Here is a 15400-nt window from a genome sequence, read left to right as displayed (position 1 = left end):
CTCACTATTTTTGTAGTGAGCACCACCCTCTCGTGGCCAAATTCAGCCTCTAAATATGATTTTCGGGCAGTTTTTTTTATTTTAACGAAGTTTTTTTATAATTAAAATATTATCTTTGAGTTTGATTGATAAAATTAATTATGTTTAAAGTTAATTAAGCATAAATATATGTTTTTATTGAAGTTTTAAGTGCTAGAAATAGTTTCTAAGTACTACTTTTGATGTTTTATAAAGAGGGTTTAATCACCCATTAAAAAGGGAGATTATTAGGGGTTTTTAAATAATTTAAAGATTTTTATTAAACTTTAAACTTGCTGTAATTTCATGTATAAGAGTGTATTTTAAGGTTTTTATGAAGAAAATTTAAAGAACTATATATAAGCCTTTAATTTTAACTAAAAGGAAGGTTTTAAAGTATTGTTTGATTTGGATTTTGAAAATTTTAAAGTAAGTTAGTATTGCTGTAAATTTGATTGATTGGGTATTGATTGAGATGTTATTGTTTGGTTTAGGAGAGGAGTTTATTGAAGGTGATTTCTAGATAGTAAAGTGGCATACCAATTCGTTTATTATTCAAGGTACGTACAAGATACGAAACCTTGCTTGTAGGTGCATGTTTAAGGACGGATCGAGAACTTAGTATCATGTATAGGATTGACTGGATTAAATTGTCTGGTTATACATTGTGAATTTCAAATGATGTGCACTAGTTTATAATGCTAGTATTATTTGTGCTTTAATTATGCAAGGTGCGCTTAAAGGAAAAGGTATGTGATTGGTGTAAAGATCAAATTATTACTCGTTCATGATTATGTAAACAGGATGAGTAAAGGAGAAATTCAAGTCTTGTAAGACGAGGTAAAGGTTTTGGGGTGCCTTATGCACTCAAGGTGTTTATACACCGAGGTAGTAATGGAATAATTAATAAATGTTGTTTGTCACTAATAAATTAAGAATCTAAATTGAGAAATTGCCATGTTTGATTGAATTGCTTTTGGGATGTTTGTATTGATATGTATAAGAGTCATCACTAAGTCTAAACCTGTAAATCACGTAAAGTGTAAGACGGATGAGCAATAAAACTCTGGAATGGTGCACATCTGGAGTAATGACTATCAGGGGTTGGGGTACATGGGGTATTAGCCGTGTACTTTTATCGAGGCCGTCTGATCTACGAGTCTCTTCTTTAAAATATTATTTTTCTAAAACTAGGAGTTAGGTGAGATCTCATACTAACTACGGTCACGGAGTCGCGCCCGTGGTCGTTGGATGTTTATTGATGTTTCCGAAAGGAGGCATGGGGTTTTTCTTTTATTGATGTTCCAAATGGGACATGGGTTGGACAACCTTGTCTATTGCTAAATCCAATGAAATAAATAAATAAGTTAGTTAATATTAACTAGTGAAGTCTTAATAAATTTGATGGTTGAGTCATGTGCCGAGTCTATAAACTAATGATGCGTAATGGTTGATTATTAGTAGCATGTAAGGGATTTCTTTTATGTTTTGCAGCTTGTATGTACTCAGCTTTGCTGATTGCGTGCTTTTGTGTGTGTCTTTCTTTGGTCATGGCCTTCGCCTTTCAATGACCCTGTGATGATCCAATTTTTACACTTGTAATATTGGGGAGCAGATTAACCACAGGTTCTTACATATGCAGCATTCGCATCATGGTTGTGGGATTTTGAGTGGAGAGTTGGTTATTATTCGCAGTTTATTTATTTTCATAAGTTTGAATTTATTTAAACTCTGGTTTTATTTATTTACTACTTTTGTGGGGTTTTGAATAAGGGCCTTAATGGTTCCAAGTTGTATGATTTAATTTGGTTTTGGTTATTGGTTTTGAAACTTATTTATAACTGAGTTAGTTTTTCCGCTGCTATTTTCTGATAAAGCCTTAACGTTTGAACACGTGGCGGTAGCACGCCAGTAATTCTCTTGGATTTTCTTCAGAGTATTTACAGGTTTTAAGAGAGAATTATTGGGGTGTTATAGAGAATAAGTGGGAAAGACTGTGATATGGCAAGCAATGGGGGTAGTGACTCATCAAATAATTTAGAGGGGGTCCACAAACACAAAAAAAAGCATGATTCCCAAACTAAAAACCCTAGATCCGAGGTTTCTGGAATTCAAAGTGTCCAATAATAGAGTAACTCAAGCTAACTTAATGGAGTTTGAAGTTGATGACACATAAGACACTTATGTTGTCAACCTAAACACCAAAGCTTGCAGCTGCAACAGATGGACACTCATGAGAATTCCTTGTTGGCATGCACTTGCCTGTATTCAATTGAGAAGGCTTGACATTGAGCAATTCTTTCACCCAGCTTATCATGTGGAGACATACACCAAGACATATATATGCTCCAACTTTTAAAGCAATTCCAGGTCATCAGCAGTGGGAAGTCACTCCTTATCCAAGACCATTACCTTCTGCACACAGAAACTTAAGAAAGAAAGAAAGAAAGAAAGAAGCCGGAGAAGAGAAAAATATGAAGAATGTCAAGCTAGAGGGAAAAGGTGCAAAACAAATGCTCTAATTGTGGTGGGTTGGGGAATTACAAGAATTAGTGTCCAACCCTACCTATTGATAAGCCAACGAGGCCTCCTAGCAGACCAAAGAGTGTTGCAGCAACAGGGCAACCAGTAGCAGGGCAAGCAGTACCAGTCCAAGCAGTAGACACTACCTCATCCCAAACTTCATAGCACTCCATCTCACTGTATGTACCACATGAAACCCTGAATACTAATTGAATAATGCCATGAAGTTGAACATGTTTATTTTTGTAAAACAATTAGTGTAGCTGGTGATCAAAGGTTGTACATGATCAATGTTGCTACTTAAAACTATTTTTTTGCAAACAAACTCATGATGTGAAGATCTGTTTATGATCACAACTACTTGTGTTACGTTATGCCAGATTTAAAGATTCTTATTGCTATAATTTTACTTAAATTTTTTTTTTTGTCATACTTTTATTCAAATAAGATAATGGAGTAAGTAAGGAACATGAACCAAAAATGATTGATACCAAACTAGATTGCTTTTTTATTTCATAAAATGGGGTTCAAAATACACCACTTTCACTTAGCTTACCCCCCCCCCCCACAGTGTACAAACCAAAATGAGTCAATAATATAACACTCACTTACACATCTACTTGCCAAAATAACCCCACTAACTTAGCAATCTAAGAAAACATTTTCATCAACAAGACACTGCCAATCACAGAAACAACAACACAAAAACCAATCTGCTTAAACCCCCCTACCCTGGTGCTTGAAGGTTTTTGTGTTCTTCTAAACACATCATCCTAGCTTTGACGATTGTCAGCTCTGTTGCCCTCCTGTGCCTCTCAGCCACAAGGAAATTAATCACATAACGCTGCCAATCTGTTTGATCCTCATCTAGCCATTTGATTGTGTTGCAACCTTATTCACCAGTGTCGTGATCGTACTTTTTGCAAGCCTCGAACCTTCTTCCTGGATTTTCATGAGTCTAGGAGGTTCTCTTCGCACAAGGAAATTAAAGCCACATCTGCAATTCACCATTTTACCTACAATAAGACACAAAAACAGAGGTATTAAAGAAAACAGAAGAACATTATTGGAGATTTGATGACTACAACTGTGAAAGAAATTGATGAAGAACCCTAATTTACCTATTAATTGATCTGATTTTGGGGGAGAAGTTGCCCTAATTTGGAATTGAGTGATTTGGGGAAGGCTTTCCTACACTATATATAGGGGGGAAATAAGAGAGCCATCGAAAAGAAGGGAAAATCAATAACTGTAGGCTGCAAGTAGGAAAATAAGGGAGTCCATGCCAGAAAGTACATGGTCTTGGTCAATGTTGGAAAAGTTGGCCCAGGTTTCGTTCAACCAAAAAATTGGTCGTGGTGGTTTTTTTTAACAAAGAATGATTTAAAAGGTTTTTTCTTATAAAATGAGCCATTTAAAAGGTTTTTTCTGACAAATTTTCCTAATAATAAAAAATTTGTTGATTTATTCACAAAAATGTCCCCATAAAAACAAGTCGTTTCTCAATAGAAAAAACAACGAATTTCCGTTTACAAAATTGTAACATATGTTAACTTTCTTGAGGAAGAGTGTAACTATGTATTCTTAATTATCATCTTAATTAACTATCGAAAAAGCAAAAGGCATGTCAACTTCCACTAGACTATCACCCCCTCTTTTTCAATGGCAATATCACCTCATTTCACTATACATTTAGGAATATTAGGATCTATAATTAGGACTACTATTATTTTTTTGGGTTTAGTTAATATATAACTTAGCTTTTGTGGGTTAGTAGAGGGATGGAAAAAAAATTTAGTGTGAATAACATAGGAAATATTGGTCTCTTTTTATAGGCAAAAATATAAGAAAGCCGTTGGTAAATTTTTTTTAAAAAAATTCAGAGCAGATTTTTTTTTTATTACCGTTGAAAGTTTTTTAAGAGATAAAAATTACTTGAAAATATAAGCTCCAACAGCTATAAAATCAATGGCTACAATTAAATCAAGACAAAAGTAAGTGGACACTTGGCGAAAATCTGGTGGACCGCGTCCTCCCTGACGCGCGTCAGAAATTTCAGATTTTTTTTTAAAAAAACAGTCAAAACGGTACAGTTTTTCTACAATAACTGGCAAAAAAAAAAATGAAACGCAACGTTCTCTTTCACGTGGGCCGAGGCATTTGGTGACTTGCCAGAGAGGGCATCCCCATCAAATGGGTAACCCATGAGTCACCTCCTACAATGGTGAGGTAGCTCAAATGGAGGAAAGAGAGAAAGTTGTGGGGAGGGTGCTCCCCACCGTTGTGGCTGCTCTAATAATCAAGGAAATAATTTCTACTCCTTACATAACCCAAATAATCCAAATTACCAAATTAGTTCCAATTCTCCAAATTTTCAAGCTAATCTTCACTTTGATCCAAATTGTCTTGCTAATCCAAATGTTCAAAGAATGTTATATTATAACATTCCTAACCGACCAATTATAAATCTTAATCAGCAGTTTCCTAACCAGTTTCAACAACAATTTCCTAACCAATTCCAACAACAATTCATTAATCAAATTCCCCAAAATTTTCCTTCTGGTTTAATGTTCCCAATGTCTCAACACGTTGGAAACCAAGTGAAGAATAGTCTAACAACTCCCGGGGGAGATGGAAGTAGCGACAAAACTCCTCCTGAAAGAAATGCCAATTCCAATGATGATGAAAATGACGATGATGACGTTGATGGTGAAGATCCGCAAGATAGCAACACCACCTCGTCAAATGCAAAGTGGGGTGCACAATAAGACGACGCACTTGTCTCAGCTTGGATAGAATGTGCGATTGAAGATCCGGAGACAGCAACTGATCAGAGTTTGGCTATGATGTGGAAATCCATATATGATTTGTATGAGCAAGCCAGGAAAGAAAATTCTTCTACTATCCTCCGCAGAACCTTGAGAGCTATGAAAGGTCAATGGGGTAGGATAAACAAAGATGTGAACCTATGGGTCGGGTGCTATGCTGCGGCACAACGTAGAAATGCAAGTGGTACCAACACTTACAATGTCATGACTGAAGCTCAAGAAATGTATAGTGCATCATGTAACGGAGCCCGGTTCACTTTAATCAGTATATGGGATGTGTTAAAAAATTTTGATAAATGGAGGCCAACAAACAAGCAAGTGTCGAATACTAGTGAAAGTGATAGCTCCAAAAGATCAGAACCAGATACTCCAACGGAAGTAGGTCGGCGTGGACGTCCAGATGGGGTGAAAAAGGCAAAAAGAAAAGGTAAATCTGTAGCTAGTTCTAGAATTAGTAGTTTAGATTCGTTTACTCAAGCCCTATCAGAGATGAATGTGATGAAGGAGCAATACAAAAGTGTTGATGAGAAGCGAGCTAATGTAGCGCAACAAATGTTGGATTATCAAAAGGAGCGAGATGTTGAGAAGAAAAAGAGGAAAGAGGAGGAAAAGAGGTTCAAGTTATTTAGTGTTCTACTTGCAAAACCAAACCTCTCTGAAGACGACTAACAACTATTTCAGAAATTGAAAGAGGAGTTCAGCCACGTTTTAGGCTAGTTATTTATGTTGTTAGTTTAATATTATTTTAAGTTAGTTTAAGCTTTTTCAACGTTTGCCTTAATTTATGTTGTTGTTCATTTGGTATGATTTAACAATTGTTTTCTAAGCATATGTAAAACTTGTTTTAATTAATGCTATTTAAATATAATTGAAGTCATTCTATTTAATCTCATCTTCTAGAGATATGGGCACAAACAATGGTTTGTAGTTGGATGGAAATCTGCAAATCTTATCAGAAATCTCATCTTCTAGAGTTGCGTGCCTATATAATAATTCGTAATTGGATAGAAATCAGGATATATGATCAGAATGATCAGAACATCTCATCATCTAGAGTTATGTGCCAATACATGCTTTGTTTTGTAATTGAATAGAAATATGAAAACCTTATTAGAAATCTCATCTTCTACTTTTTTGTGCCCATACATTATCTCATCTGTAATTGTTTTAAAATCATTTACAAATTTCTATATAAGGCCTATTCACTTTGTAGTTCAACACATAACCAAAAATACCCTTCCTCACAAAAATAGTCTCACACTAAACACTACTCTTACCATATATACCCAAGAATGAATTCTGATTCAAATTCATCTAGTTCATCAAGTTCTGGTATTTTCAATTATATGGTGAACGACTATGTTGAGTGGCACGAATCAATTACTCAGAGGCGTAAGGAAGAGGAATTAATTGAGGAAGCGATCAATTTAGCTGTTGCCTCCCTTGTCACCTCTACTTTTCAGGTCCCATTCACTCCCGGTCCTGAGAAGCAAAGGTGGTACGTACCAAGAGATCGTGAAGATGTTGATACACGGTTATATAACGACTACTTTAGTCCCAAACCCCTTTATAATGACGATATGTTTCGTCGAATATTTCGCATGCGTAAACACATTTTCACGCGCATTGTTGAGGAGCTGAGCGAAAGTAACGAATACTTTCGACAAAGGGTTGATGCCACTGGAAGACTTGGTGCTTCGACTTTTCAAACATGCACTGCGGCAATGAGGATGTTGGCTTATGGTACAGCAGTCGATGCAGTTGATGAATACCTCAAAATCGCGGCAAGTACAACAAGAGATTGTCTCCAACACTTTGTTGAAGGGTTTATCTATAAATTTGGACAAGAGTACCTGAGGAGGACAACACCTTCAGATGTAGAGCGACTTCTTCGTGAAAGTAATGTTCGTGGATTCCCCGGTATGTTGGGGAGCATTGACTGCATGCATTGGGAGTGGAAAAATTATCCACGTGCATGGAAAGGAATGTACCAAGGAAGAAGTAAAACTGCGACCATAATTTTAGAAGTTGTTGCTTCCAAAGACTTGTGGATATGGCATGCTTTTTTTGGCACACCTGGTTCACTAAATGATATAAATGTCCTCCAACGGTCGCCATGTTCGATGATATTTATGAAGGTTGAGCCCCAGAGATGAGTTAGTTTTAATGTGAATGGAAATAGATACAATATGAGATACTACCTTACAGATGGTATATATCCAAAATGGACAGCATTTATCCCAGCCATCAAGCTTCCACAAACTGCTAAGCAAAGATTATTTACGAGGAAGCAAGAAAGTTATCACAAAGATATTGAGCGTGCCTTCGGAGTGTTACAAGCTCGATTCGCAATAATACGACAACCAGCTCTCACATGGTCGACAGAAATCCTATGAAAAATTATAATGGCATGCATTATCATGCATAATATGATTGTTGAAGATGAGCGAGAGAACTATTTGCATTACGATGCATCTGAATTTGTCACTGATCAACCTCAAAATATAGCCGGATCTTCAAACCAAGATATTAACCAATAATTCACTGTGAGAGAAGGACGACTACGTAATCTCAGTTTAGCGGGTTACATGGCAAATAGAAATAATGTCCGAGACAGGGAGACTCATGTGCCATTGAAAAAAGACTTGGTTGAGCACGTATAGAGTCGTTTTGGTAATGAATGACGATATCAAGTAGTCGGATAATTATTTTCTTATGTAATTTTTTTTTTCATTGTTATGTTTTCCCGTGTTCTTTTCAATTCCGTCTATGAATTAAATGTGATATTGTTATTTTACGAGTAATAATAGTTAAATCTTCAATACATTTTTTTTAATAATATTTAAATTAATCATGTCATTATTACGAATACTTTGATAATTATTACAAATAATTATTACGTAAACTAAATTAATGACAAATTCAAGAAATTATAGATGTCATTAGTTCGACTAATATGTTTATTAGAAGAATAATTAAACATGGTGGGGTATTGATAAAAGTAGGAAAGAGAATGGTGGGGTTACTCACCATTGTAGGAAAAATAAAGGGAGTGACTCAAGAGGGTGACTCAAGATAGTGGAATATGATGTGGAGGGGGAAAAGTAAGGAAGAGAAAATTGTGAGCCACCCCACCATTGTGTGTGCTCTAACAAGCTTTTAAGTTTTTAGTTCTTAAAAAAATGAGCCCTTTCCCTAAATAATGTTGGGAAATTATCTAATTCCCAAATTACAGCTACTCTTTTTTTAAATTCCCATTATACTGTTCACGTCAGCTAAGGAAAACAAACTGATTTTTTTTTTCTCGGTCCAGCAACAAACCGCTACTTCAAGTAGCGATTTTAATTTTGTAAACCGCTACTTCAAGTAGCGGTTTTCCTCAAAACACCGCTACTTGAAGTAGCGGTTTTAATTTTATGGGTTTGTTTTGTAAATTTTTCTTTAAAAACAAAATATCTATAAATCAGTAATTAGTAAATACAAACCGCTACTTCAAGTAGGGGTTTCTAATATGTAAACCGCTACTTGAAGTAGCGGTTTTCAGTAACACACCGCTACTTGAAGTAGCGGTTTTCTAATAAACCCGTTTTTTAAAAAATTCCCACTGAACCGGTGACGTGGACGGTATGGTGAGAATTAAAAAAAGACTAGGTGTAATTTGGGAATTAGATAATTTCCCAACATTATTTAGGGAAAGGGCTCTTAAAAAATCTGAAATTTCAATCAACAAACTCTCAACAATTCAGATTCTGTTTCGAATTTTTTTGGGGCTGTCACGGTGGCGGACCGCAGTAGTGAGGTGTGGTTAGCGATGCAAGGCTTATCAGTAGTCACCTAAAAGGTGGAATTGATCTGCTGTTGTCGCCGGAAATTGTGGTGAGTCCGACTCACCTAATTTTTTTATCATTATGTGCTTTACTTGCTTAAATTGTGTAAATTTCATCATAAATAACTGCTTGCACTCCACGTGTTTGACAAAATGTCATAGAGGGTGACATTATTTGTTTTACACATTCTTCCTATTATTGCAACAACTATATTTTTTTTTTAAACAACTAGACTTTTACATTATTTACCCATTCTTTTTTATGCTTGATTGTAATTTGTGATTAAGAAAGAACATTATTATTATTATGTGTGATTTTTTCGTATTCGTTTGAAAATATAATTTCTAATTTCAAAATACTAACTTTTAAAGAGTATAGGAAGTAAAATATTGCATCTAGTTAATTGGTGTTATTTGGGATTTAGGGTGCATATAAATCAACAAAGGTAGTGCTTTAAAATAGATGAGTAAAGGCCTCTTCTAAGTTGAAATAAGGTGAAGAGAACATGTCAAATCTTGGGCAAGATTTTTAATCAACTAAGTTTACTATATTCTAATCACTTGAAATAAGGTGTTCTACCAAATTTTTGTAAGATTTAGTCTTGTTGGATATGCATAACCTTTGTTTAATTTGATCATGATATGTTGATTTTATCAATCTTTATCTGCATTTGTAATGCTATGGAGTAATATATTGCTCAAAACTAAATTAGGTCACGTGCCATGCACGGTTATTATTATTGTTTATTGTCGATTGATATTATATTTAATTGATAGAATATATTGTATAAATTGTCTAAATTTATAATTGACAAAAACAAAGTGTTTGACATATAGAAACATAGAATATCATGCTTAATTGACATTCTAATGTTTCAACCATATAAGAAAATCTATATTAGCTATATATGTAAAGATAATAAAGATTAAAATTTATTGTAGGAATAAAAAAAAATAAAAAAAAAAGGGGGAGAGGAGGTGAGTTTTGACGAAAAAATCTATATCTATATAATTATCAGTAATCGTATATTGTAATATCTTGTTTTTTTTGTCTATCTCAATTGTATCCTTTAAACAAATATTATGTTTGTCACATAGAAATTTATAGTAGAAGATTGTATTTTTTTTTTTTTTTTTTTATAATATTATGCAAACATTATATTTTTCATATTAGTTAATTGGAGAGGAGGTGAGTTTTTTTATATTTTTCATTGTTGGTGTGTCTTTTAATATATAGTTATTGATTGATTGATATCGTTAAGTGGGATTTTGTTATACTCGCCTTAAAGTGTAATTTAATTTGCACACATTAAATTATTACTTCATCTGTTTTTTTTACTTGCATCACTTAACAAATTGCGGACTCTTAAAAAAATTAAAGATGAAAGAAAATAATAAAAATGGACCCATGCGATAGGAGAGAGATAGAGGGAATGTATCAATTAAAAAGAAAATGACGCAACTAATTTTAATACTCTAACTATCTCACTTATCTCTTATTTTATCTAATTTAATTTAATTGTCTATGTGCCGGTCAAATTATAACAGTTATTAAAACACGGAGAGAGTAGTATGGTTCAAACCATTGATGAGTCTTTTCTTGGCTTAATTAAAAAAAATAGTCAAAAGACCAAGTCTTTTTTTTGGGTTAGTTGATATCAAATTTCTCATAATTTCTACAACTCCTTTGCCACTATCTTACCAAAAATATTGACTTAAATTTGTTTGCTCTAGTTTTCTACACATTATAGTCACCACTGGTGTTGCCATCAACTAAAATGGTTACAGATACACAAGTGAAATATATTTGGTACTTATCAAAACTATGAAAATGTCACGTAAATGAGTAAGTATGAAAAGATGGCTCTAAATTTGGTATGACTTTTCTCTCTTTGATGGATTTGCTGCACTGGAAGTCAGGAATACATCAATTTTGAAGCTTAACATCTATTTAAGTGGATGGTACTTGATACTTTATTTGCTGATTACTTGACACCAAAAACTTTTGCATCAAATACAAAATTCACACCATGAGGTTTTTGCTTTATGATCAACTCTTACTTTGTTTGATATTGTCGCAGTTATATCTTGTTGTTATCTTTAAAAATTCCTTCGCTTTATCATTAGCACAACGGCCCCTTTGCCATGACTTTGAGAAGTTAGCATTGCTGCATTTCAAGCAGAGTTTCCTCCTAGACTGTTTTTCTGATAAACCTTCAATTCCTTCTTATCCTAAGGTGAAATTATGGGGATCTTATGAGGCTAATGAAACTGGAAATTGTTGTACGTGGGATGGTGTTGAGTGTGATCAGGAGACGGGTCATGTCACTGAGCTTGATCTGAGTAGGAGCTGCCTTTTTGGCTCCTTCCCTCCTAATAGCACACTCTTCAGCCTTACTCACCTTAAGAAGCTTAACCTAGCTTATAATGACTTCAACTTCTCTCAAATCCCAACTTCAATTGGTCAACTGGATCAGTTGAGACACCTTAATCTCTCTCAATCAGCATTCAGTGGCCAAATCCCATCACAAGTTTCAAAATTGTCCAGGCTTACTCACCTTGATCTTTCTCATAATGGTGACAGGTTAGGTAGTACTCAGCTTAATCTTAAGCTTTATAATCCTAATCTGCATAATCTGTTACGTAATTTAACAGGATTAAATCAACTCTTTCTTGATTGGGTTGACATATCCTCTACTTTTCCAATTTCCTTGACTAATCTAACATCTTTAAAAGCCGTTTCTCTTATGTACTGCAATTTATATGGTGAACTTCCAGCTAGTGTTTTTCTTCTGCCAAATCTTGAAGTACTTGTTCTGAGTTGTAACAGGAAAATAACTGGACATCTTCCTGAGTTTCAATCAAGTACCCACCCTCTTAAAATTCTGGACCTTTCTGCCACTGCTTTATCAGGAGAGTTGCCGTCTTCCCTTAGAAACTTTGGTTGCTTAGAGAGACTGAGGCTATGGGGTTGTCAATTCTCTGGAAAAATTCCATCTTCACTTGGTAATCTGACAAAACTCACTCAATTATCTCTTAGTGCCAACAATTTTAAAGGTGACATGCCGGCCTCTGTCAGAAATTTAACTCAACTTCAAATGCTTGGCATTTCGAGTCTCAATGTGAAAACTGGAGACATGTGCTCCTGGTTGCCTAAGCTCAAAGAATTGACCGCCTTAGGCCTAGGTCGCATTTTTGTCTTGAACTCGATCAATAAGAATGATCTGTCTTTTCTTGCTAATCTCACTAAGCTTTCATATCTCAATCTTTTTGAAAACCAATTAACAGGTCCAATCCCACACTGGCTTGTCAATATGACCCAATTAGCTTGGTTGTATCTGGGAGAAAATCATTTGCAGGGTCCAATTCCACAATGGTTTTCCCACCTTTCCAATCTGCACTCTTTAAGTTTATCTCACAATAATTTGTCTGGAAACTTTGATGTACTTTTCAAGCTCAAAAATCTCCGGTCTCTAGATTTGTCCGGTGCTAGCATTACCTCTGCTTCTAATGCAAGCACCAACTCATCTTTACTTAGTAAGCAGTTTAATATTTTGAACCTTGACTCATGCAATTTGACCGAATTTCCTCAATTCCTTCGTAACCAGGATGAGTTGCAGTTTCTTTCTCTTAGTGAGAACAACATCAGGGGTACTATACCACAGTGGTTTATGAACGTATCTCAACAAACTCTCTTGCAACTTGACCTGTCTAGAAACTTCTTGACATGTTTTGAACAGTCTCCGCTAAATCTTCCATGGAGCAGCTTGAAGCTCTTAGATCTCTCAAGTAATAGGTTCAAAGGGCTATTACCTTGTCCATCAAATTTCACAGAAATTTATCTAGTTTCAGATAATCAGTTCACTGGTGCCATTCCCCAACGACTATGCTCTATAACTTCTCTTACTTTCCTTGATTTGTCTGATAACAAACTGAGTGGTCAAATCCCTTCTTGTTTAGCTAAGCTCTTTAGTAGCTCACTACTAGCTTTGAATATGAGAGGTAATAATTTCAGAGGTGCTATTTCTATAAGATTCACTAGATCATGCAAATTGCAAATGATTAACTTGAGTGAAAATCAATTGGAAGGTAAGCTCCCTAAGTCATTGGCCAACTGTAAGATGCTCGAGGTACTTGATGTAGGCAAAAATTGTTTGAATGATACTTTTCCGTATTGGCTAAGAAGGAATTCCAAGTTGAAAGTACTTGTACTTAGGCTTAATTATTTTCATGGCCAGATACCAAGTCCAACATCAAGCCATGATTTTCCAAGATTGCATGTTCTGGACTTGTCTTACAATCATCACACTGGTACTTTACCATTTGAGTATCTTCAAAGTTGGCAAGTGCATAGAAATTCAGATGAAGGCCAATGGGATTCATCCAGCATCATAATAACTTCATATATTTCTGTGTTTGATATTATTTATTTTGAGAACCAGATATACAATTATTCCATCACCATAATGAACAAAGGCAGTGATAGATTTTACTCGAAGATATTGAATGCTTTCCAATCAATTGATTTTTCGAGCAACAATTTTACAGGCAAGATTCCACGGTTCATTGGAGATCTCATGGGGCTTCGAGCACTCAACTTGTCCAACAACAATCTTGATGGAAACATTCCAGCTTCGCTTGCCAACATAAGGGCCATTGAGTCCTTGGACCTTTCACAGAACAAGCTTTCAGGAAAAATACCTCAAGAACTAAATGAATTAACATCTCTTGAGGTCTTTGATGTATCTTATAATCACCTTACAGGTCCAATACCTCAAGGGAAACAGTTCAATACTTTCGAAAGGAGCTCTTACGATGGAAACTTGGGATTATGTGGAAGTCCATTGTCCAAAAAGTGTGGAAACTCGAACACACTGTCTCCTCTGGTGCCTGAGATGGATCATACAAGTGAAGATCAGGAGACACCGTTAATTGATTGGATTGTTAGACTCTCAGGCTGCTTAAGTGGTCTCGTATTTGGGTTTGTTATTGGACAATACTACATCACAGACAGGTATCATCAGTGGTTCATGCAGACTTTCGGAAGAATGATATGGAGAGCCCCATTACACAGGAGGTGATGTTAGTTTCTTCACCATGCCAACTTCAGTTTGTATTCTCTTTTTCTTTCTCCTTCACTACTGTTTTAAATAAGTTAATAGTGAATCAAGCTGCCTTTTTTGTACAAATTTGCATAGGCAATTTAACATATTTTGATTTATTACCTTTTATGCTGTAACAAGACTAGTTAGACTACTAGTGAATGTATCATACAAAATTTAATGAAACAGAGTAGTTTACTAGTTTATGTGAATGTATCATGTATCATGCATGATGTATTATGTTTTTTTTGTAAAAATAAAAAATGCTTAGTTTTTTATTGCACTTTCCTTCATTCATCTGAATAATAATGACTTACTGTGCTATAGTACAACAGCGCCCCTTGATGGCGGTGAAAACAATTTATGGTAGCTAGGTATCTAGCAATAAATTTATGGCTATTAATTTGGCATTAACCAAAGATATTTTAGAGTGAATCTAGCTTTGTAGTTTCTGGCCTACTGTAATTGATTTACATGAACTTTTATCAACATTAGGCTCCTAGCAGCGCACAACACGTTGTGATGAGTGATTGGATCCTCACAGACTTATCATATGTATCTCAGAATGAAATGGTTGAAACTTTGGTACAACTGTCTGAACCTTTATCCTTAACAATTTGGGAACCGATGCAGGAACTGTACCTGTAATATCCCTCCGAGCTGAAAGACTACTGATACATTTTCCAACTGTTCTGTGAAGTTTCCTCAGCCTCGACAATTCTAAACTGTTTGTGGAGCTTGGTGATCTGCTTCAGGAAATTAGGAATCTTAGTTCTATAATCTATACTAACATTGTTTTATGAAATCTGTAGCCTAGACATTATAGTTTCAGTTTCATTACAGGCAATGAAGGTTTATAATTTATAAATTTACATCATACTGTGAATTCTCTTCTGCTGTTCTGCATGTTTGGGTGCTGTAATTTGGCATAATATCTGGTAGTGATTTTTGGGATATAATTAGGTACTACATGGGTTGGTTGGGCATGAATTGGAGGATAATGAAGCTATTTTCATATCTATTGATCTATTTCTAATCTGTTTATAGACATCAACAGTATGAAGATACATGAAGCTAAACTCTGTAATTATGAAAAATGACCT

At 35.1% G+C, this 15400-nt stretch overlaps 3 protein-coding genes across 3 annotated transcripts; all 3 read left to right on the top strand.

The window, feature by feature from the left end:
* The first annotated feature begins 5387 nt into the window (after nucleotides 1-5387).
* On the top strand, nucleotides 5388-6038 carry LOC145557330 (uncharacterized). Its single transcript, XM_081618519.1, has one exon. It carries the CDS (start codon nucleotides 5388-5390, stop codon nucleotides 6036-6038), a length of 651 nt encoding a protein of 216 aa, XP_081474645.1.
* A 623-nt stretch (nucleotides 6039-6661) lies between these two features.
* On the top strand, nucleotides 6662-7525 carry LOC145557328 (uncharacterized). The gene has a single exon (XM_081618518.1). It carries the CDS (start codon nucleotides 6662-6664, stop codon nucleotides 7523-7525), a length of 864 nt encoding a protein of 287 aa, XP_081474644.1.
* A 3700-nt stretch (nucleotides 7526-11225) lies between these two features.
* LOC145557327 (receptor-like protein 6) lies at nucleotides 11226-14276 on the top strand. The gene has a single exon (XM_081618517.1). The coding sequence runs from the start codon at nucleotides 11226-11228 to the stop codon at nucleotides 14274-14276; it is 3051 nt and encodes a 1016-aa protein (XP_081474643.1).
* The last annotated feature ends 1124 nt before the right edge of the window (nucleotides 14277-15400 follow it).

Source organism: Chenopodium album, chromosome 9 (genome assembly GCF_948465745.1).
Source record: "Chenopodium album chromosome 9, dcCheAlbu1.1, whole genome shotgun sequence".
NCBI lineage: Eukaryota > Viridiplantae > Streptophyta > Magnoliopsida > Caryophyllales > Amaranthaceae > Chenopodium > Chenopodium album.
The sequence above is the reverse complement of the archived record's forward strand: the minus strand, read 5'-3'. Positions and strand labels throughout refer to the sequence as shown.

Coding starts and splice junctions, on each gene's coding strand:
- LOC145557330 (XM_081618519.1), top strand. CDS start 5,388: ATGTGGAAATCCATATATGATTTGTATGAGCAAGCCAGGAAAGAAAAT.
- LOC145557328 (XM_081618518.1), top strand. CDS start 6,662: ATGAATTCTGATTCAAATTCATCTAGTTCATCAAGTTCTGGTATTTTC.
- LOC145557327 (XM_081618517.1), top strand. CDS start 11,226: ATGAGGTTTTTGCTTTATGATCAACTCTTACTTTGTTTGATATTGTCG.